General features: G+C 34.4%; 4 protein-coding genes and 1 non-coding gene across 6 annotated transcripts in view; 2 read left to right on the top strand and 3 right to left on the bottom strand.

Moving 5' to 3' along the window:
* Positions 5,424–5,497, bottom strand: TRNAI-AAU. Its single transcript has one exon. It is a non-coding gene; the product is annotated as a tRNA-Ile (tRNA).
* LOC104724254 (uncharacterized protein YwbO) lies at positions 5,676–7,852 on the top strand. The gene is made up of 8 exons (XM_010442719.2): positions 5,676–5,805; positions 6,387–6,541; positions 6,630–6,749; positions 6,830–6,873; positions 6,968–7,093; positions 7,209–7,293; positions 7,387–7,443; positions 7,577–7,852. Exons 1-8 carry the CDS (start codon positions 5,727–5,729, stop codon positions 7,652–7,654), a joined length of 744 nt encoding a protein of 247 aa, XP_010441021.1. The 5' UTR covers positions 5,676–5,726; the 3' UTR covers positions 7,655–7,852.
* Positions 8,050–10,290, bottom strand: LOC104724253 (E3 ubiquitin-protein ligase At3g02290-like). The gene is made up of 5 exons (XM_010442717.2): positions 10,048–10,290; positions 9,426–9,723; positions 8,891–9,290; positions 8,493–8,602; positions 8,050–8,254 (listed from the first exon to the last, which is right to left on the bottom strand). The coding sequence occupies exons 2-5, from the start codon at positions 9,543–9,545 to the stop codon at positions 8,222–8,224; spliced, it is 663 nt and encodes a 220-aa protein (XP_010441019.1). The 5' UTR covers positions 9,546–9,723; positions 10,048–10,290; the 3' UTR covers positions 8,050–8,221.
* Positions 15,247–16,941, bottom strand: LOC104724252 (exosome complex component CSL4). Its single transcript, XM_010442716.2, has 6 exons — positions 16,731–16,941; positions 16,490–16,564; positions 16,315–16,403; positions 16,153–16,237; positions 15,824–15,905; positions 15,247–15,611 (listed from the first exon to the last, which is right to left on the bottom strand). Exons 1-6 carry the CDS (start codon positions 16,881–16,883, stop codon positions 15,520–15,522), a joined length of 576 nt encoding a protein of 191 aa, XP_010441018.1. The 5' UTR covers positions 16,884–16,941; the 3' UTR covers positions 15,247–15,519.
* The window catches only part of LOC104724250 (AUGMIN subunit 5-like), a 6,529-nt gene continuing 3,359 nt past the window's right edge, over positions 17,149–20,318 (top strand). The window contains exons 1-5 of one of the 2 annotated variants that reach the window (XM_010442714.2): positions 17,149–18,089; positions 18,291–18,830; positions 19,188–19,329; positions 19,534–19,704; positions 19,955–20,069. In XM_010442714.2, coding sequence (XP_010441016.1) covers positions 17,569–18,089; positions 18,291–18,830; positions 19,188–19,329; positions 19,534–19,704; positions 19,955–20,069 — 1,489 coding nt within the window. In that variant the 5' untranslated portion in view covers positions 17,149–17,568. Of the gene's footprint in view, positions 18,090–18,290; positions 18,831–19,187; positions 19,330–19,533; positions 19,705–19,954; positions 20,165–20,318 lie in introns of both variants that reach the window. The other variant, XM_010442715.2, reaches the window with a different exon arrangement.

The raw sequence follows: 20,318 nt of genomic DNA, 5'->3' as shown, positions 1-20,318 counted from the left end.
ACATTGCGACGGAGTACAGCTCTCGCAAATTTGCGATAGATTTGCGAAGGATTTACTAGAAAATAAAAAATCATAGCACATTCCTCGCAAATTTGCGACGAACTCAGTCGTCGCAAATCTGCTGCTCAATTGCGACGCATTTACGACAAATTCGCTGGGAAGGTCCTTTTCCTCGCAAATCCATCGCAATATTGCGACGATTTTGCGAGAACGTACTCCATAGCAAATTTGCTATGGAATTGCGAGTGATTTGCGAAAGCCATAGCAAATCCATTGCAAAGTTAGGATAATAATTTTTTATAAATATTACAAAACTTAATAGAATTATTCTGAAATACATTTGAATGTGTTCATAAGGTGAATTTACTAACTTTTAACATTATTTTGATGGTTTTTGCAAATTAGATATTCAAGATTTGCGACAAATTTGCGACTGATTTGCTAGAGCCATAGCAAATTCGTCGCAAATCCATCGCAAACAAGACAAAACATAGCAATTCCCTCGCAAATAGAAACTTTAAACCCTTAACCCTAAACCCTAAACCCTAAAGACTTATTACATTACTATTAATGATTAAAAAAGATGAATCCAAAACTATTAATCAAAGATAGCAGTGCAACACAAAATTGTTAGAGAATTGGACAATTTGGCAAATATTTGTCTCAATGTAATGAACATATATGTGATATAGTGTAGAACATCATCATGTTTAGAGTAAGATGCAAAATTGGACAATTTTGGAAAGTTTGATGATAGAAAAGAGTATGATGACACCATTGGACCTTATAATATACTTGAAAGTTAATTTGACTAATTTGTTACAATTATTTTGATGGTTTTTGCAAATTAGATATTCAAGGTTTGCGACAAATTTGCGACTGATTTGCTAGAGCCATAGCAAATTCGTCGCAAATCCATTGCAAAGAACTCAAAACATAGCAATTCCCTCGCAAAAAAAACTTTAAACCCTTAACCCTAAACCCTAAACCCTAAAGACTTATTACATTACTATTAATGATTAAAAAAGATGAATCCAAAATTGTTAATCAAAGATAGCAGTGCAACACAAAATTGTTAGAGAATTGGACAATTTGGCAAATATTTGTCTCAATGTATTGAACATATATGTGATATAGTGTAGAACATCATCATGTTTAGAGTAAGATGCAAAATTGGACAATTTTGGAAAGTTTGATGATAGAAAAGAGTATGATGACACCATTGGACCTTATAATATACTTGAAAGTTAATTTGACTAATTTGTTACAATTATTTTGATGGTTTTTGCAAATTAGATATTCAAGGTTTGCGACAAATTTGCGACTGATTTGCTAGAGCCATAGAAAATTCGTCGCAAATCCATTGCAAAGTACTCAATACATAGCAATTCCCTCGCAAATAACAACCCTAAACCCTTGAACCTTAACCTTTAAGACTAATTACATTACTAATAATTATTAAATTGATATAATTCAATATTTATAATATAAGATAGGGCACTAATGACAATTGCAAATCCTAAACCCTAAAGATTTTGCGAGGGATTTGCTACGTTCCCTCGCAATTTGGTCGCAAAAAACTCTAAATAAGAAAATTTATATTAATTATTGTTTGCGATGCTTTTGCGAGGGACTCTAGTAAATCCCTCGCAAATTTTGCGTTGGAATTGCGACGCCATTAATTTCCTATATAAGTAAAAAACCTAGTTTGAGCGAAGCTCAAACCAACACCCGCAGCCGACAAACCCTAAAAACTTCTCTTCTTCTTCCGATTTCATTCTTCTCCGGTTGTCTTCTCCGGTTGTCTACTCCTTTCTCCGGTTGTCTACTCCTCCTCTCATCTCTTCTCCGGTGTCTACTCCTCCTCCCATCCCTTCTCAGGTTAGTCTTGTCCTCCTCTCATCCCTTCTCCGACTAATCTCCTCCTCCTCTCTCTTCTTCTGTTGTTTTTTAGATGGGTTTCGATTTAGGGTTTGTCGATTTAGGGTTTTTATTTCAATTTTTGGGTTTCGATTTAGGGTTTTCCGATTAGGGTTTCGATTCGATTTTAGGGGTTTTAATTCGATTCGATTGGGATTAGGGTTTCGATTGGGATTAGGGTTTCGATTGGGATTAGGGTTTCGATTGGGATTAGGGTTTCGATTGGGATTAGGGTTTCGATTCGATTGGGATTAGGGTTTCGATTGGGATTAGGGTTTTTAATTCAATTCGATTGTGATTAGGTGTTTTAATTTTTGTTTTTAATTTAGGGTAATGATTAATTTTACATATTCTCCTTCTCTTCTCAGATGTCTTCTCGAGACCAAAACAGATCTGTCAACCAAAACCATTACTCAAGGTTCATATCTTCACAAGGATTATCTCCTCCCGTCCCTTCTCGAGGGGTACGCTCTACTGGCTCTGCTCAAAGGCTACATTCTACCGCCTCTTCTCAAGGTACCTCACCGGTGCAAAATGATCTTCCTCCTCAGCAAAATGATCCTCCTCAGCAAAATGATCCTCCTCAGCAATCAACGTCGTGTGTCAACGGTGCAAGTGCCTCTCAAGTGTTTTTCACTTTGGAAGAGTTACTTGCAAGTCCCGGGCGTGCTGGCTTACCAAAACTGGATCCTAAGCGACCTCCGGGTACTATGTGGTGAGAATGTTATGTATCTAACATATAGTTTATCTTTATGTTTTGTATTTTCAATGATCCTAATTCCTTTTATCTTATGTTTTGTAGGTTTGACCAGGATTCTTCGGTTGCTGCTACTGTCCGGGCCATTTTTGAAAGAGATTTCAAGTCAGCTCATGCCAATTGGACCCAAACACCAGGTCCGGTTGTAAACCGGTGGTTTGAAACTTTTGCGGTAAGTTACAAATTGTTGTTGTGTTTAAATTACAGATTTTGTGTGTTTATCATTCGAATTTGGTTCTGATTCTGTTTCTGATTCATTTTATGTCTTTACAAGCAAACATATAATTGGGATGCGTCCATCAATGGAAGAGTTAGAGCTGAGTTTGAAAAGAAGTTGAAGACCCGGATGAGTGATCAAGTGTCTCGGTGGAAGGGTAAGTGGAGGAAGAAAGGTAATGACGCAATGCCGCGGTGGCTTGATCCTACTGTATGGGATGGCTTGGTCAACTTTTGGTGTGAACCAAAATCAGAAGCAAAGAGTATCAATAGCCGTAATGCTCGCTATAGTGATCCTGATGGCACCGGAATACATAAGCACCGTTCTGGTCAGACCTCTTTTAAAGCCCGAGCACGAAAGCTTGTAAGTATCTATGTTTAACACAAGTTCATTAATCATATCATATATACAATATAGTAATATAGTTGTTTGATTTCTCTGTTTTTAGTCTGAGAGTACTGGTGAGCCACTACCTGATTTCCTGCGAGTACTAGAAGATACTCATAGGAAACCTGATGGGTCGTTTGTTGATGGACTGTCTGAGAAGGTGTTCAATGAAGTGTCGTCAAAGATAGCTGAAGCTGAGTCTTCCCTAATATCAGCGGATAACATGGAGAGTAGTGCTTCTGGTGGGTTATCACTAATTGTGAAGAACCAAATTTATGCCGAGGTAAAACATGCTTCATTGTTTATGTTAATGTTTGTGTTTGTGTAAACACTTATGGTGTCTATATGTTTTGTTGGCAGGTTGCTCCGAAGAAAAAGAACCGGATATATGGTGTTGGTAACATGCAAGCAGAAGCATCTTCAGCTCAGATTGTTCAACCGCCTCCTCCTTCTGAAGATCCACTTGTTCTAGCTGCGAAGCTTGCTGCTGCCGAAGCTGTTCTTGCAACTCAGGCAACTCAACTACAGGCCAATGCACAAAAGATGCAAGAAAATTCAGAGAAGATGCATAGTTATGATGCATACTTTGATTATCTTGCATCTAAAGATCCAGAGTTTGCTGCTAGATTTCGCCGAGAAGATTCACCGGCCAGACCTGCCACCGGAGATGGAACCACCGGAGATGGAACCACCGGACAGTAAACACTGATGAACTTGTTTTGTAAACTTAGTACTTAGTACTCTTTATCCTCTCATATCTATTTTTTGTGTAGAACAAAATCGGTTATTATGTTTTGTTATTGTAAACTTAGTACTTCTAATTACAGCATTAATTTGCTTAAGTATAAGGTTTAATTATAATTACAAGTTTAATTTTAATTACAGGTTTAATTTAATGAAGCTTACCAAAATGAAAATTCTAATTTTTTTTACAATTTGCACCGTTATTATAATTTGCAACGGAAATTTTAATTGCAAAAGCATCGCAAATTTGTGAGGGATTTACTAGATACAAAATTGCTAGGATGTTGCTAGAAAAATAGTTCCTCGCAAAATGCGTGGGATTTGCGAGAGACAACATTTCCTCGCAAAAGTTGCGAGGGAATTGCAACATTGACCGATTTGCAAGACGCGATTTGCGAGGAACAGACTTTCCTCGCAAATTTCTCGCTTTTGTCGATTTGCGAGGGATTCACGATATATTTGTCCATCGCAAAAGACGTGTTTTCTTGTAGTGTTTGGAGACTTATACCTCTTAAGAACAATAGCTTGAAATCTTTCTTTTTCCTTAACCAACTCATCACCGTAACCTACTTAAACATCACCAGAACCAATTCTTCACCACTAATGGATATGGATATGGAGAAGCCTGTGGGTATTGTGGCAATTATGAGTAATAGAGCTATCTTATGAATATAATTTTGGTTTAATTGGAATGTTTAAAGATCTGATTCATATCCAAATGTTATTAGGGAGATTGAGTTTGTGACAACGTGTCCATATAAAAACATGTTTATTGATTGATTGAGATTATAGTGCAATTTAAAAATATATTAGAGTACTAATAAAAAGCTATAAAATTTTTAGAATTTAGAATGTCCTTTAAATTATGTTCATCGGATCGGTAATGATAGTTTGTAATGTAGAATATTCTTTATTCTAACTAAGTACACACAATTAAAGTTGAAGTTAGATTATGACACAACAACAACATTCATACATACTATTCGGCCACAAGGACTTGTCATACAATTTCTATGTTGCTATATAGTTTTAAAATTTTTTGGTCGTTGGGTTATACTTGGTAAAATATGCTATGACTTTGTACGGCAGCTATTTATCAAAAGTCAACGAGATTAACTAAGCTGCAACCACAACATACAGAAACGTATCATAAACATATATGAGATCATGAATGGTGATACTCCAATAGGATTATTCAATTTACATTGTAGAAGGATACGTCTTCTTCAAAAAGTGTATCAAAATTACATTGTTAAAAGACTTGTTCAATAGAAAGAGATCGTCTAGTGGATAAGTTACAAAAAGAAAAATAGCGATCCAGCTATTCTTGGAGAAAGAAACATTTTTACAAGTTACAACGTACAACCAATTCATCAAAAGAATTTGTTTTCTAGAAAATGGCCCATGCAGGTTTCGAACCTGCGACCTTCGCGATATTAGCACGACACTCTAGCCAACTGAGCTAATGGGCCATTTGCTTGAGTGTTACAATCATTGGAAATAATGTTAAAAGTTTTGTTTTGGTGGAACTTTATTTTTTTTAGTTTGGTCAAATTAACCATCATTTTCATTTCAATTTATCAGTCAAAAAAGATACAAGAAAGATGTTGAAAGTATCTTTCATACCGATTAGTCAAAAGAGTATACAAGACAATATGTAGAAAAGTAGGGGAGAATGTGCTATATCATCATCGTGCGTGCATGGTTGGTGAGATTATGTTTCGTACTTGTCTCTCCATTAGAGGTTCACCTGCATCTTCTTTCCTCCAATCTTTTCCAGGTAAACTATGAAAAACATTTTAGATCATATATTACACATATGCGTTAGATTTGTACAATTAGGATATGAATCGTTCTTCTAATCTTTGAGTTCTAATCCAAATAATCTTTGAAATTAAGCGTTATAGCCCATTTCTTGGAGAATTCATGAATTTTTTATTTTCTTGTTTGATTAAAGAACTTTCATAACTAGAAAATAGGGTGGATTAGAGAGTTTTCTGAGTCCAAAATTACTGGTGAGTCCAATCTAATAATTTTCATATAGGCAAGTTTTGAAATGAAGCTTTTGACGTGACTAGTAATAGTATTGATAGAACAATTATGTAGTTCTAATATACTTGGATCCACTTGATAATGAATATCAAGTTTTTTTCTTTTCCAGTTTCTCACTTTAGTGAATTCTTGAATTGTCAAATTTTATTTTTAATTAAGGAGTTTTAGATCATCTTTGTATGTGAATAAAGATGATCCAAGTGCCCTTGTTGACTTAAAAGTGAAGATCAAGTTTCTATCATGTTTTGGTCTAGTTTCTGAGTTTAATGGATCCATTGGTTTATGTGTTTTGTGATTGAATTTGATCAGAGAAACTCCTAATGGCTGAGTCTGCGAGCAACACCGCTTCGAAAAAGCTCATTCAAATCGATGTAAGCTCGGATTCGGTGTGTCCATGGTGCTTTGTGGGAAAGAAGAATCTTGACAAAGCCATTGATGCATCCAAAGATCAATACAACTTTGAGGTTACCTCTCGCTCACTCTCATTTATTTTGTTTGCTTGAAGAATGATTGAGATGGTTACAATACTAGTCTCTTGAAAAATAAACGTAGATTCGATGGCGTCCGTTTTTTCTTGATCCATCTGCACCAAAAGAAGGTGTGAGTAAGAAAGAGTTTTATAGACAGAAATATGGAAACAGATATGAAGGAATGTTCGCACAAATGACCAAGGTTATTCACTTTCCAATTCTTCAACTTAGCTTTATGTTCTTTTTGAGACAATCTTGAGATGATCTTTCGATTCATTACAGGTCTTTAAAGGTCTTGGCTTAGAGTTTGACACATCCGGTCTCACGTAAGCACCAAGATATTTTCTTTTAGTTTATCAACAAGGAAGAGAGATTTCTTTTGTCTATTTTGTCTAAATGTTTTTTTGTTTATAAGAACAGTGGGAACAGTCTGGATAGTCATAGACTTATACATTACGCCGGTAAACAAGCGCCGGAGAAACAACATAAACTTGTTGAGGAATTGTTTATCGGTTACTTCACGCAGGGGAAGTACATCGGTGACAGGTATTGAAGACAAAGCTCTTATCCCCAAAATATGTAAAACAGTTTTGTTTTGGGATATATAAACCTTTAAGTATCCTTAGACGTTAACTGGACATAACCTTGCGGATGAATTCAGGGAGTTTTTAGTTGAGACGGCTAACAAGGTTGGGATAGAAGGAGCAGAAGAGTTACTCTCAGACCCCAACAATGGAGTCACAGAGGTGTGTTTTCTGAATCATGTGATCATTAGTGTTTGTTCTGTAGGATAATGTGTTGAATGATCTCTATTCTGAACTTGTTTTTATAATGAAAAGGTGAAAGAAGAGCTGGCAAAGTATTCACAAAATATCAGTGGAGTTCCAAATTATACGGTAAGTTTACGCGCTACATATCGATTGGCCTTTATAAGATCATGGCAAAACTCTAGTACAGAGTGAAACAGACCGCCATTTTTAATGTGTCCTATAGTCTTGTATCCTTACTTTGTACTGTTTTTTTTCTCAGATTAACGGGAAGGTGAAAGTGAGTGGTGCGCAACCGCCCGAGATATTCCAAAATGCGTTTAGAGCGGCTTCAGCTTGAAATACAAACAGTGAACTCACGAGTTTTTGAAGTTTTTAATGTCCACGGAGACTGTCTGTTTCTGTTGTTTGAGCTTTAAGTTTTTGACTGTTTCAATAAGTTGGTGTAATAATACAAATTTGGTGTTTCAATAAGTTGGTGTAATAATACAAATTTGGTGTTTCAGTAAGTTGGTGCAGTGATACAAATTAGGTCTTTGATGGATTGTCTAATAATTCAAAGAAGTTGAATAGAAAAAACAACATTCGTCCTCTTGTTCTTCTTCTTGCTCTGATTTCAGAAATAAAAATATTGTTTCTGCTAATACGGTTGATAAGCCATTTATATTCAGATGAAAACAAAAGTGATTGAAAGATTCATACTTTTTTCATTCCAGTAATTTTTTTAAAGATAAATGTATATATATGAGTCTATAATATTAGGAGATATCACACAATTCTCATATTTACTGTCAAAGGCATCTGGATATTCACAGAAAGTTTTATGTACAAGTGATTTCTCTCTGTTTATTCTATAGAGCACGACTCAACTCCTTTTTTCTTCTTTGAGCAAGTCTTTATTACAATGCTAAGAAGTTTCATTTTCATCAAATGCCATCACCTGAAAGATTAGATTGAAAACAATTAGGTAAGGATGCATTAACTCCAAAAGGTATTATGACCAAGAATACTATGAGAAATGGTCCAGTCCATTCATGTATGCAATAAATATAAATATGCCTAAAATGGAGATGAGAAATTCTAATACAAAATGATGCACATTTAATATCTATGAAGGAGACTGATGTAACATTTAACCAAATTTGAAGTTCAAAACTTGTAAGAAAGCGACGAGTTACCTTTCCACAGACGGGGCAAGTTTCACTTCTCTCCATCCATTCATAGATACAGCTAAGGTGGAAATGGTGAGAACACTTGGTTATTATCTTTGGATTCTCCGGGGTGTAATCTGCACATTGTAAAACAAAGAATTCTGAAACCAATATTGCATCAAAGCACTCGCAGCGGTTTCTTTATCTACATAATTCTACTCTACGAAATTTGATGTAAACTACAACCAAGACTATTAATGGCCTTAACTGCTCACGAGTGCATTAAATCAAGAAATGGAACCATGAAAGCAACTTATAAAGATATACTAACAACCTAACACAGTCTTTATCACCGCCGTAATAAGCCAATAAAACTGCATCTTATGGGTTCAAAGAGAATAATAAGAGCATCAAACTAGTTTTACCATCAAGGCAGGTTGGACAAATATCTTCATCATCCGATTCTGCATAATAATTTTCAATCCCGGGCACTGTTTTCGACTTTGCAATGGTTGATGAACCTTTAGAATACACTTCTTTCGAACCATCTTCGCAATCAGACTTACTCCATTTACCTCCACCACCCAAAGCTTCAGAACTCATTTCAGTATCACCTCTTAATGGTTGTGATTCTTCACCTGAATGGCCAGAGCCTTTAACAAAACGAAAATACCTAGGATCAGCATCGTAAGGCAATGGTCTTGGAGGAGAATGATACACATTAGACAGAGAGTCATCAAGTGCAGTTGTTGAATTCATCACTGTAGCAGTCTCGACGGTTGAAGGTATCGGATGCATTCCCCCTCTATTAAATAACGAAGCATACTACACACAAAAAAAAAAAGGGTAGACCATAAGTTTTCCAGCAAAACCAGAGTTCATATCTACCAAAGCATGAGAAGATATTAATGATTTTGATGTATCATTGCTTAATTGATGAAGAAGGTGGAAAGAACATACCAAACCCATGAAACTCTGGAGGAAGCAATTAAGGCATGGACAGTTCCTAGTCATGGAAGTGTTTGGATTCACATAACTCTCAAAGAGATCAACTTGAAAGCAACAACAGAAAGCACCCATATCTTCAACAAAACTCAATAACCTCAAGTTTTCAAGTTTAACAGAGAATGAGAGAGGAGGAACCCCAATTTCACAGAAGTTTTTTTTTTTCACTAGCTCCCGCAAACCAGAATCCTCTCTCTCTCTCTGTCTCTCTTCTTAACTGCAAAACTCTTGTTCCTACAGTCGAATCACCCACCTGTAATAAAAGAAACATATCAAAAAAATTACATTTCTAAAAACCAAACGAAATCAGCTAATAGAGAATTTCTAGAAAAATCAAGTTTTAGAAAAGAAAAGAAAAGATTCGTTCTTTAACGTATCACGTATGAGAAAAAAAAAAAAAAAAACATCAACCTTTGAGAAAAGAACATCAATATGAAGGAATCATCATAAGGTTATCGAAGAAGGGTTTTTCGAAACCGATGAAACATTAGATGATCATCAGTAATGAATGGTATTCAATCAAATCATATGATCATCAAATACAATTTTTAAAAAGAACGGAGGAATCGATGAGCACCTTTTGAGATAAAGAAGCCTGAGACAAAATCCAGAAGCAATGAGGAAAACAAACCCCCCAGGAAATCTCCGGGTAATTAATTAAAATTAATCTGTTGACTAATTCTTTAAAAATTGAAGATTTTTGCAGGTTTCTCTTCTAAAAAGTGCAGAATGATTTTCCCGGAATAATAGCGATCCTTCCTCTCTCTCTCTCTCTCTCTCTTTCTCGTCTTTGTCTTCTTCTACCTTTTTGATCCATACCTTTTTTTGGTCGAAATTTAACCTGGAAAATACAGAAATTTTCCAGAAACCGTCCCTTTAATTTTACATATTTTTAATTTTGACCCTAAATGTTTTGATGGTAAGTTTATAAACGACACTAATTTTGACCCTAAATGTTTTGATGGTAAGTTTATAAACTACACTAATTTTGACCCTTACGTTTTTCTACCTTCTAACTTAACCCGTTTACTAGTTCTCCGCAGTCACGGTGTTGCTAAGTTCGCATCTCACCAATTCACCAAGGCTCTATTCGTTTTGTGCATTAGATGCAATATCTGGATACAATATCGATAATATCTAAACATCTAAATAATGTTTGTTTGCATTATTGGTTCATGCGTCCAGAAATTGTATATGGATAAAATTATGTTTGTTTTATAATTTGATATTTGTACATCTGAATACAATATATGCAAAATGACCAAAAACCCCTTTATTTTATGTTGAAAATTTAGTGGTTATAATATATTCATGTTTTTAGCTTATTTTCATATTAAATTTAAATAAACATTTAAAAATGAAGTTTTCTTGTCTTGACGGAAAACAGAGATTTTACGTTTTTAGCGGAAAATTGAGATTTTTTTTTTTGGCAGAAAACCGAGATTTTGCGTTTATAGCGGAAAACCAAAATTTTGTGTTTTTGGCGGAAAACCGTGATTTTGCGTTTTTGGCAGGAAATGTGATTTTGCAGTTTTGACGGAAAAACGTATTTTTGTGTTGTTACGTTTTTTTGGCGAAAAGCGTAATGTTGGGATTTTGATGGGAAAACGTCATTTTGCAGTTTTTGCGGGAAAATGAAAATTTGCGGTTTTTGTGAGAAAACAAGATTTTGCTGTTTTGGCAGGAAAATGAAAATTTGCGGTTTTGACAGAAAACGTAATTTTACGGTTTTGACAGAAAACGTAATTTTTGCGATTTTGGCGGGAAAACGTAATTTTGCGGTTATGGCGAGAAAACGTAATTTTGCGGTTTTGGCGGGAAAATGTAATTTTGCGTTTTGGTGGGAAAACAAGAGTTTGCAGTTTTTGCGGGAAAATAAAATTTTGCGGTTTTGACGGGAAAACGTAATTTTGCGGTTTTGACGGGAAAACGTAATTTTGAGGTTTTGACGAGAAAACATAATTTTTGCAATTTTGGCGAAAAACGTAATTTTGCGGTTCTTTCGAAAAAACGTAATTTTGCAGTTTTTGCGGAAAAATGTAATTTTGCGGTTTTTGTGGGAAAACAAGATTTTGCGGTTTTGGCGTGAAAATGAAAATTTGCGGTTTTAGCAGAAAACACTAAATTTTAGGGTAATGAGCGGATTGATGGATGAAGAATTGAGATTTTAGGGTTTTGTTGATATTAGAATTAAGAAAAAAATATTTTGTAATTATCTAATTAAAACAGGGGTATTTTTGGTTTTTACCAATTTTAGATGAGTTTACCTCATCCAAACCTATCCAAAAAAACTCATTCAAAAGTTTAGTGTTTTTTGGATGAGTTTTCAAAACTCATCCAGATATCTAATCCTGTTATTATTTTAATTATCACTAAACGAACAACAATCTGCATCTGCGTCCAGATACTGCATCTGGTTCACCAAACGAACAACACCTAAGACTAGGAAATATCACGTGCTTTAAGTACGGATCAACATTTTTTTTTAAAGTTATTGTTATATATTTTTTAAGAAAATTATTTTGTTTGAGATAATTGTTTTGTAAATCTATATATACTTTTTTGAATACTAATTATTTTAAAATATTATAGTATTTATTTTTAATGTATATTACAGTTTTATATTGTTTGTTTGTTGTATTTGTATTATTATTTTGTTAAATATGAAGTATATGAAGTAGTAATTTTAATATTATAGTTATGAACAAATAAAATTTATTAATTTATTAGCTATATAAATTTAGTTTTACCAACCCGCCAATGTGAAAATTGAAACACACATTTTATTTTCATAGATCGAGTAATATATCTTTGTTTTTAAAAATTCAAATCATAACATATGCAAAAAAAATCTGCATTTTATTAATCACTAGATAAGGACCCGTACGATATGCGGGTTTAAAGTTTTGTAAATAAAATTAAAGTTAATGCAATAATTTCTATCCCTATACAATAATTTATATCCCTATACAATTTATTGTACATTATTTATAAAAATTTTTGCTATAATGCAATAATTTATATCCCTATACAAATCTTTTATGTATGTTACCATTAAAAGTGTATTTTTTATATCTAGGTATACTGTATGTTACAAATATATTATTTACCACCACCTAGAAAATTTCTATATGAACAAATTAAGCCAACTATTATATGCTCTTTACTTTCATTTCTGAATAGTTTCTTTAATCATTTAAACTATTGGCTCGAAAAATATTTGAATACAAAATAAATTAATCTCAATATTGTACGACTAACCATGAAGAGAACCTTGGTTTTGCCCTTCTCCCATATGTAGAGAATCTTGCGTCCAATTTCCTCCACCATGGAGTGAATCATCGCTCCGACTTCCTCCCTTGGAGAGATAACCTTGCGTCCAACCTTCCCCACCTTTCTCCTTTGGGGAGATAACCTTACGTCCAACCGCCTCCACCATAGAGAGAACCTCGGCTCTGTCCTCCTCCTATGTGGAGAGAACATGTTCACGTCTTTTAGCTATCTCAAATTGGCTTGCTCCAGCAACCAATGAAACTAAATATCCTTTTCTAATGTCACAAAATCTTTTGATAGTAACTAATATTAAATTTCTCAATGTATTCATGGAAGTTTCTTTGATACACCATGATGTAGCCTCTGTCTTCAAGCTCCTATGGATCTATCAACAACGATTTATGTTTTTTCAATCTATCTATGTTTATTGTAGGCTTGTGTTTGATTAGCCTATTTTATCTAACCATTAAGTTGATGACCTTCTCCTCTTTATCTTCTTTTAAGATTGATTGAATGGTAACAATTATGTTTGCCCCTAAAAAAAAGGTCTATGACCAATCAAGGTTGAGAAATTAGAAGAAAATTAATTTGACATATTAATGAAATAATAGAAAATTATAAGCACGGTAATATGTGAATCTCAAATAATTCAAAGATAAAAATGTAAATTAAATAAAACAATCTAAATCTACTACGATAAAGTTTAAAATACAGTATTAGAAAAAGAAAATGCATATATTAATCTTTCATCTTTTTGGGTCAACATATTAACCTTACCTATTCGAAAATGAAAAAGTAGAAAGTAGAAGTATGTTTTGATTTTAAAAAATAAGAAAAATTTGTCTTCCCATTAAAAAAGTTTGACCAATTGAACAAAGTTGAAAGCAATATTTTTGACTAAATTATTTTGTTAGATGAAAAATATGAGACGATCTATGTTATTATAGAAGTGAGTATTTACATTTTTTAGAATTAATAATTTTATGTCTATTTTCCTATTTTATGAGAAACTTTATTCCTATGAGCTCATTGTTTTTTTGAAAAAAAATTTGCTTCCCACTTTCTTGTAAGAAGTACTATCGTTACACGATACGAACACTTTCTGTTTAGTTGATCTAGTGTTATATAATCTCTGCTGTTATCTTGCATTTGTGTATTAATAGAAATAATAATAACACCGTAAAAAATTTGTTAATCCCAAAAACCTTAGTTATTATGCATAAAAAACTTTGTTAACACTTCAAAGTCAAAGATTGCTTAATCTACATTATGAAATTGAGAAACGAAACAAAATTCACAGAAACGACGACAAAAACACGTGGATATATCTAGGAATCTTTTTATATAGTTGCTTCGATTAGACAACAAAGAAATTGCTTTCGAGACTTGTTCAAGAACAATGATGTGTCAAACAAAGGTTAAATAAAAAACAAAGAAGAAAATTTTACCAAGAAAAACAAAGATAGTCGAAATTATTTTGTTTGGTGAAAAATATGTCATCATCTATTTGTTTATATAAAGGGGTGTATTTGCAATCCTTTTCTTTTTAGGATTGACAAAGTTTTTTTTAATATAATAAGATTACAATTATCTTATACATCGTTTTACCAAGCTTGACAAGTGTGATTTTTGATTGTTAAAATTGACATGTGTCACGATCTGATGAGTTACTAACTTTGATATGTGATTTCTGATCGTTAAAATTTACACGTGTCACGATCTGATGAGTTACTAACTTGGATATTTAGTCGTTAAAACTGACACGTGTCACGATATGGTGAATTTTTAACTTTGATTTATGATCGTTAAAACTAACACGTGTCACGATCTGGTGAGTTACTAACTTTGAAAACTAAACTTTATATAATAAGATAAGTATTATATGAAAATTCCAAACAATTTGTAAATAAAATAAAATAAAGATGATAGGAGAATCATAATTTGAAATTTTAATAAAATTTTCGAAATCTAGTTATTAAAAATAATTATATTGACTACTTGGATATAAAATCTTAGTTTTTGAAATTCTGATTTGTTTATATCTTTTAAAAAATATTTTGTGATTTCGTTCATAATTTATTACAGAGATAATTTTTTTTTAACTAATAATTATTTAAAATCAATGGCATGACAATGTAAACTTAAAGAATAAAATAAACTCTACTTGAAAATAATTTATCCGTATTTTTTAAAAAATCTTAGCAGTTAATTTTTTTATTATTATTTTTTTCAAGTAGAATTAGTTTTGATTTGAATAGATTTCTTTTACTTTTCTAGATTTTTTTATTTTATATTTGATCTGTTCACGTTTTTATTTTTTAATTAATTATATTTATTTAATTAATTAATTAATCTTAACTAAATTTTTCTAATGGCAATTGAATGTAATTTTTTACACATTTTAAGGTAAGTTTCATATTTGTACTTCTCGATTAATATAGTAGGATATTGCGACGATCAAATGTATTTTCACTCAAATGATTTAAATGTCGCTACGATCATATTTAAAATCAAATGTTTTCTTCTACCAAAGGGAAAACTTTAACACACAAATTTTGAAATAGTCACTAACAACAAAATGTCTTTTGAGTTTAAGAACTTGTAAGTACCCTAATTATCATGAATATGCCAACCTTAATAAGGTCAATTGGATCTAAACTTTTTTATCTCTACACCTGATAACCCAAAAACTGTAATAATCTTCAAAACGGCTTTTCTTGTTGCAAACAAAGCCCACACCTCATTATGTGGGAGAAGCCAAGTATCGCCTTCAAGTTCAACTACCCACCTTGGCAACTTTTCTCTGCTCGGTTTGGCCCGACAAGGGGCACTGCATCTCTGTCCAACTTATAGGAACCATTGTTTCGCCTGCGCACAAACACCAGACCACGAAAACTTTTTTATTACTCAGACCTCATAATGTATAAAGGCCAAACGAAGCAAATACATCTCCATATTAACAAACTACAAGTTGGAAATGTATTACACTTTGCTATGTGATAGATCAGCTATAGACTTAATACTCTTTCCTTCATTACCCTTTATATTAATTTCCAAGAGTAGGAAAAAAAAGAATATACCTGCAGCACTTTCTGCTGAGACCACACCAAGTTCATTCTTAGCAGTCGACAAATAGTATGCCCGTGCATCACCAAGAGATAGCTTTAAGAGTCCAAGTTAAGGAAACTTCAGATGTTATTCCCTAAAACATCATATACTATTATAGACTACAACTACGCTACATTCAAATTATACTATACAAAAACAAGATGTGTGAGTGAAAAGAGTAAATGGATGGCACAGAGTAACAAATCTTAGAAATGTTTAAGCACTGGTCGACCCCTAAACTGTAAAAAATCCCAGATACTAATAGACAGTAAGTAAGATATCTTAGGTGTGCAAAGGATACAACCATAGCTCTAACAATGTCACCAGCATGGAAAGACTGATGCAAGTCAACTTTGTCGATCTCTGTTGCTCTAACATCTTGTTGCCTTTAAAAGAACAAACACAAGTTAGATCGACACATAAAAAACTAAACTAACACCATAGGAGCATGAGTAGTTCCCACCTGATCACGCCAGCAAAATTTTCACGAACGGCCTTTGGACCAACACATAAGATATCAACAGCAGCCATCCGAGCCATAACTTTAGTCACCTATCAAAAATAACAGAGCATTAGAGTTCCAAAACTACTTATTTTCTTAGTATGAACATCAATGAATCCACAACTGCAAAACTCACTCTTGCTATGACAACAGAACCAGGCTCAGGTATAGGACCATGTGCCTTGTGACCCGTAACTTCCACAACAGCTCTCTGCTTTGTCATTGTTATAATCCAATAAGTTATACATCCATTAATAATCACAAAAAACAAGTATAACAATCCAAAGATTTCGATTTCGATTACAATGAATCTAACAATCCAACGATTTTGAATTCACAGAGGATTCAGCAAGCTATATCAATGGAACAGACGAAACCTGGTCAAGTGATTCGGGAAGAGGAGAAACAATCCGACGAGTTCCTGTGAGGGAAGCGTAGATGGTTGTGTCGTTGACGTAAGCTCCTTTTCCGGCTTTAAACTCAGTCGCTTTCCCAATTACATCTCCCGGCGTTACTAGCTCCGTCGTCATAGTTTCAAAATTTTCCGATTTGAGACTGTGAAACAAAACCCTAGGAACCTGAGGGTTTTTGATCGGCAAATTTAACCAGGAAAAACATTAATTTCCGGGAACAGTCCCTGTAATTGTTTATAAATTTAATTTTGATCCTGTAGTTTCGAATTATAATATAAGCTACTTTAATTTTGACCCATCTGTTTATTAAATTACACAGTCCGACCCGGATACACCTAATACCCGGATCCTGACCCGGTTAATTTTTCAAGTTTCAACAGTCGACGACACACTTGCAGAAAAAATTCGAGTTTGATTCCCTTGGAATTGGAAAAATCCAATAAACAAACAAGCGGGACCTTCAATTTTGAAATCTCACTACCCAGATCCATCTCTCCGTCACGATCTTCCTCTTATCGTCACCGGAACCGGCGAGAATTAGTCTTCGTGATTCCAGATCTGTTGTATACTACTTCATCCTATCGTTTGTGTTCATCGGATTATTCAATTCGCTCCATTGTTTCTGCATTTCTCGAATTAATTAGGTTAAAAAAATGTGTACGTACTCGATTTGAGTAACCTAGGTGTTTCGGTACGTTTCTGTTTTGGATTTGAGCAAAAAGACGGAAAGCATGAGTAGTAATTTCGGAAGTTCCGTGAAGATTTGAGTGATTGGGTTTAGGTAGTTGTAGTTGTAGAGAGAATGCAGAGTTTATCGAGTTCAGCTCCGACACCGGAGGCGATAATAGAATGGTTACAGAAGGAAATGGGGTACAGGCAATTAGGTCCGTATAGTGGATCAAGTAAATCTCATGTTCCTTCCATTGATGCTATTAGGAAGATTTGTAGAGGGAATATGATACCTGTTTGGAATTTTTTGATAAACCGGGTGAAGTCGGAGAAGACAGTGGAGATAATTAGGCGGAACATTACGGTACATGGAGGAAGTAGTAATGCTGCTAGCGTTGGGAGTTCTGTGAATCCTGTGAAGGAGGAGGGTAAGGGAAAAGGAAGGCGGAAGGAAAAGACAGTGACTGGGGAGAGTTCGAGTTATGCAGAAGGTAGAGAGGCTGCATTGCAGGAAAGGGAATTAGCTGCAAAGGAGGTGGAGAGATTGAGGAACATAGTGAGGAGGCAAAGAAAAGATTTGAAAGCTAGAATGTTGGAGGTCTCTAGAGAAGAAGCAGAACGGAAAAGGATGCTTGATGAAAGAGCAAATTACAGGTTTGATTTAAATCTTAATTTTGGATACAGTATGTTCATACTTTGTTTCTCACTTGTAAGAGCATATGATAGAAAATTTCTGCACCACGTAGCTTTCTCTGGTTGTGGTTATGCTGATACAACAATGGAAATCGTTGTTTCTGTTATGCTCAGTCTATCTTTCAAATTATTTGGTGAGTTTATTTTGTTTCCATTTCTCAGACACAGGCAAGCATTGTTGGAAGCTTATGATCAACAATGCGACGAAGCAACAAGAATATTTGCAGAGTATCACAAAAGGCTACAAGTCTACGTTAATCAAGCAAATGATGCACAACGGTCTGTCAATTCGTCGAATGAAGTGTCAAGCAGCCTCAGTGCTAACAGTGAGAGGGAAGCTGTTTATTCCACTGTCAAAGGAACTAAGTCTGCAGATGATGTCATTCTCATGGAAACAACCCGAGAGCGAAATATCAGAATAGTTTGTGATTTGCTTGCATCACACATGATTGAAAGAATACGTAACTCTTTCCCTGCATACGAAGGAAATGGAATTTGTTCACATCCTGAGCTGGAAACAGCCAAGCTCGGTTTTGAATATGATGGAGAAATAACTGATGAGATGAAAACTGTTATAGTAAATTCCCTGAGGGGTCCTCCTCTGCTGCTTCAGGCTATCGCTGCATACACTTTACGTATTAAGACCCTGATATCCAGAGAGATGGAGAAGATTGATGTCAGAGCAGATGCTGAAATGTTAAGGTGTCTTCTGACTTTCCTCTTATGCCACACTCTGTTATTGTGTACTCCTGATTCTGCAGTGTGACTCAAATGCACCTTGCATGCTATTTTTGCTGACTGATGCGGAAGATTATGAAACACATCTAGCAATTTAGTACTTTCTGATTTCGTTGCAGCTAACTTCTGTTGGACCGTATTTTGATCTGGTCGATATGAGCTGTTCCTGGGCTTCCTTTAAAATTATGTTTGATCAATGATTATTGTATCTCTATCTTATATCAAGTTTTCAGTTTTCATGAGTCATATCTGCTTTCTTAAGTTCTTGTTCCAGGGTTGCTTTGGACTAACATAAGCAATTGGATGTCAATCTATTTACAGGTATAAGTTTGAGAACAACCGGGTAACAGACAATTCTTCTTCTGATGTGAGCTCGCCTTTGAGTTATCAGTTTAATGGTAATGGGAAGATAGGCACAGATACACATTTCCAAGGATCTAACAACCAGCTCCTTGAACGGCAGGTTGTTTTCTTTGTCTAGTTTTGCTGGCTCTTCTTGTTAATTTGAACATACAAAGAAAGGATATTTATGTTTCAAATTAAGCAAATGTTTAATTCAGACAGATATTTGGTTTGGTCTTCCACTGCTGTTTTTGTATGTGTTGCACTGTATGGCCATATTTTTAAAGTCTGTTTATCTTACCTTTCACCTGTGCTACTTTTCCAGAAAGCTCATGTTCAACAATTTTTGGCTACTGAAGATGCACTTAACAAAGCTGCTGAAGCTCGTGATTTATGCCACAAATTTATTAACCGTTTGCATGGAAGTGCTGATGCAGCTTCACATTCGTTTCCTGGAGGCACAACACAGAGTGGTAGCAATCTTAGGCAATTTGAGGTAGATGCCAGATTCCCTTGGTTTCTTTAAATTTTTTCCTTTCTGAATCTAAAAAGACCTAGATTTCTTCAGTTTTATCCTTCCACTTGAATCTAAAAAGAATATTTTTTTTCTTATACAAATCTACAATCAGAATACTTTTATATTTTTCATGTAGCAGGCACTGCATAACTGATTCTCAGTTATCATGAAAGTTCATTGTATGTTTAATATACTTGCTTGATCAAGCTATCCAGTTTTTCCTTTGCAGTTGGATGTATGGGGAAAGGAAAGAGAAGCTGCTGGTTTGAGGGCTAGCTTAAACACACTGTTATCTGAAATACAACGGCTAAACAAATTATGTTCAGAACGAAAAGAAGCCGAAGATTCCTTGAAAAAGAAGTGGAAGAAAATTGAGGAATTTGATGCTCGCAGATCCGAACTTGAAACCATATATACAACTCTTCTCAAGGCTAACATGGTAATATCCCAACTTCTCTTTCATTGATGCTGTTGAAGGATAGTTACTATGGGCATTACTCTGACCTTTTTTTTTTATATAGGATGCTGTTGCATTCTGGAATCAGCAACCACTCGCTGCAAGGGAATATGCAGCAGCAACTGTAATTCCAGCT

The sequence above is a fragment of the Camelina sativa genome, chromosome 11 (assembly GCF_000633955.1).
Source record: "Camelina sativa cultivar DH55 chromosome 11, Cs, whole genome shotgun sequence".
Classification (NCBI taxonomy): Eukaryota; Viridiplantae; Streptophyta; class Magnoliopsida; order Brassicales; family Brassicaceae; genus Camelina; species Camelina sativa.
This window is presented reverse-complemented; position numbering and strand designations above follow the sequence as displayed.

Excerpts from the sequence above, each read along its gene's own strand:
- LOC104724254 (XM_010442719.2), top strand. The coding sequence starts at position 5,727 with ATGGTTGGTGAGATTATGTTTCGTACTTGTCTCTCCATTAGAGGTTCA. Across the intron at positions 6,542-6,629 it reads AAGATCAATACAACTTTGAG|ATTCGATGGCGTCCGTTTTT; the intron begins GTTACCTCTCGC and ends AAATAAACGTAG. Across the intron at positions 7,444-7,576 it reads GTGGAGTTCCAAATTATACG|ATTAACGGGAAGGTGAAAGT; the intron begins GTAAGTTTACGC and ends TTTTTTTCTCAG.
- LOC104724253 (XM_010442717.2), bottom strand. The coding sequence starts at position 9,545 with ATGGGTGCTTTCTGTTGTTGCTTTCAAGTTGATCTCTTTGAGAGTTAT. Across the intron at positions 9,291-9,425 it reads TCCAGAGTTTCATGGGTTTG|TATGCTTCGTTATTTAATAG; the intron begins GTATGTTCTTTC and ends TTTTGTGTGTAG. Across the intron at positions 8,603-8,890 it reads TTGTCCAACCTGCCTTGATG|ATTACACCCCGGAGAATCCA; the intron begins GTAAAACTAGTT and ends TACAATGTGCAG.
- LOC104724252 (XM_010442716.2), bottom strand. The coding sequence starts at position 16,883 with ATGACGACGGAGCTAGTAACGCCGGGAGATGTAATTGGGAAAGCGACT. Across the intron at positions 16,565-16,730 it reads TTCCCGAATCACTTGACCAG|AGAGCTGTTGTGGAAGTTAC; the intron begins GTTTCGTCTGTT and ends ATGACAAAGCAG. Across the intron at positions 16,238-16,314 it reads AATTTTGCTGGCGTGATCAG|GCAACAAGATGTTAGAGCAA; the intron begins GTGGGAACTACT and ends GTTCTTTTAAAG.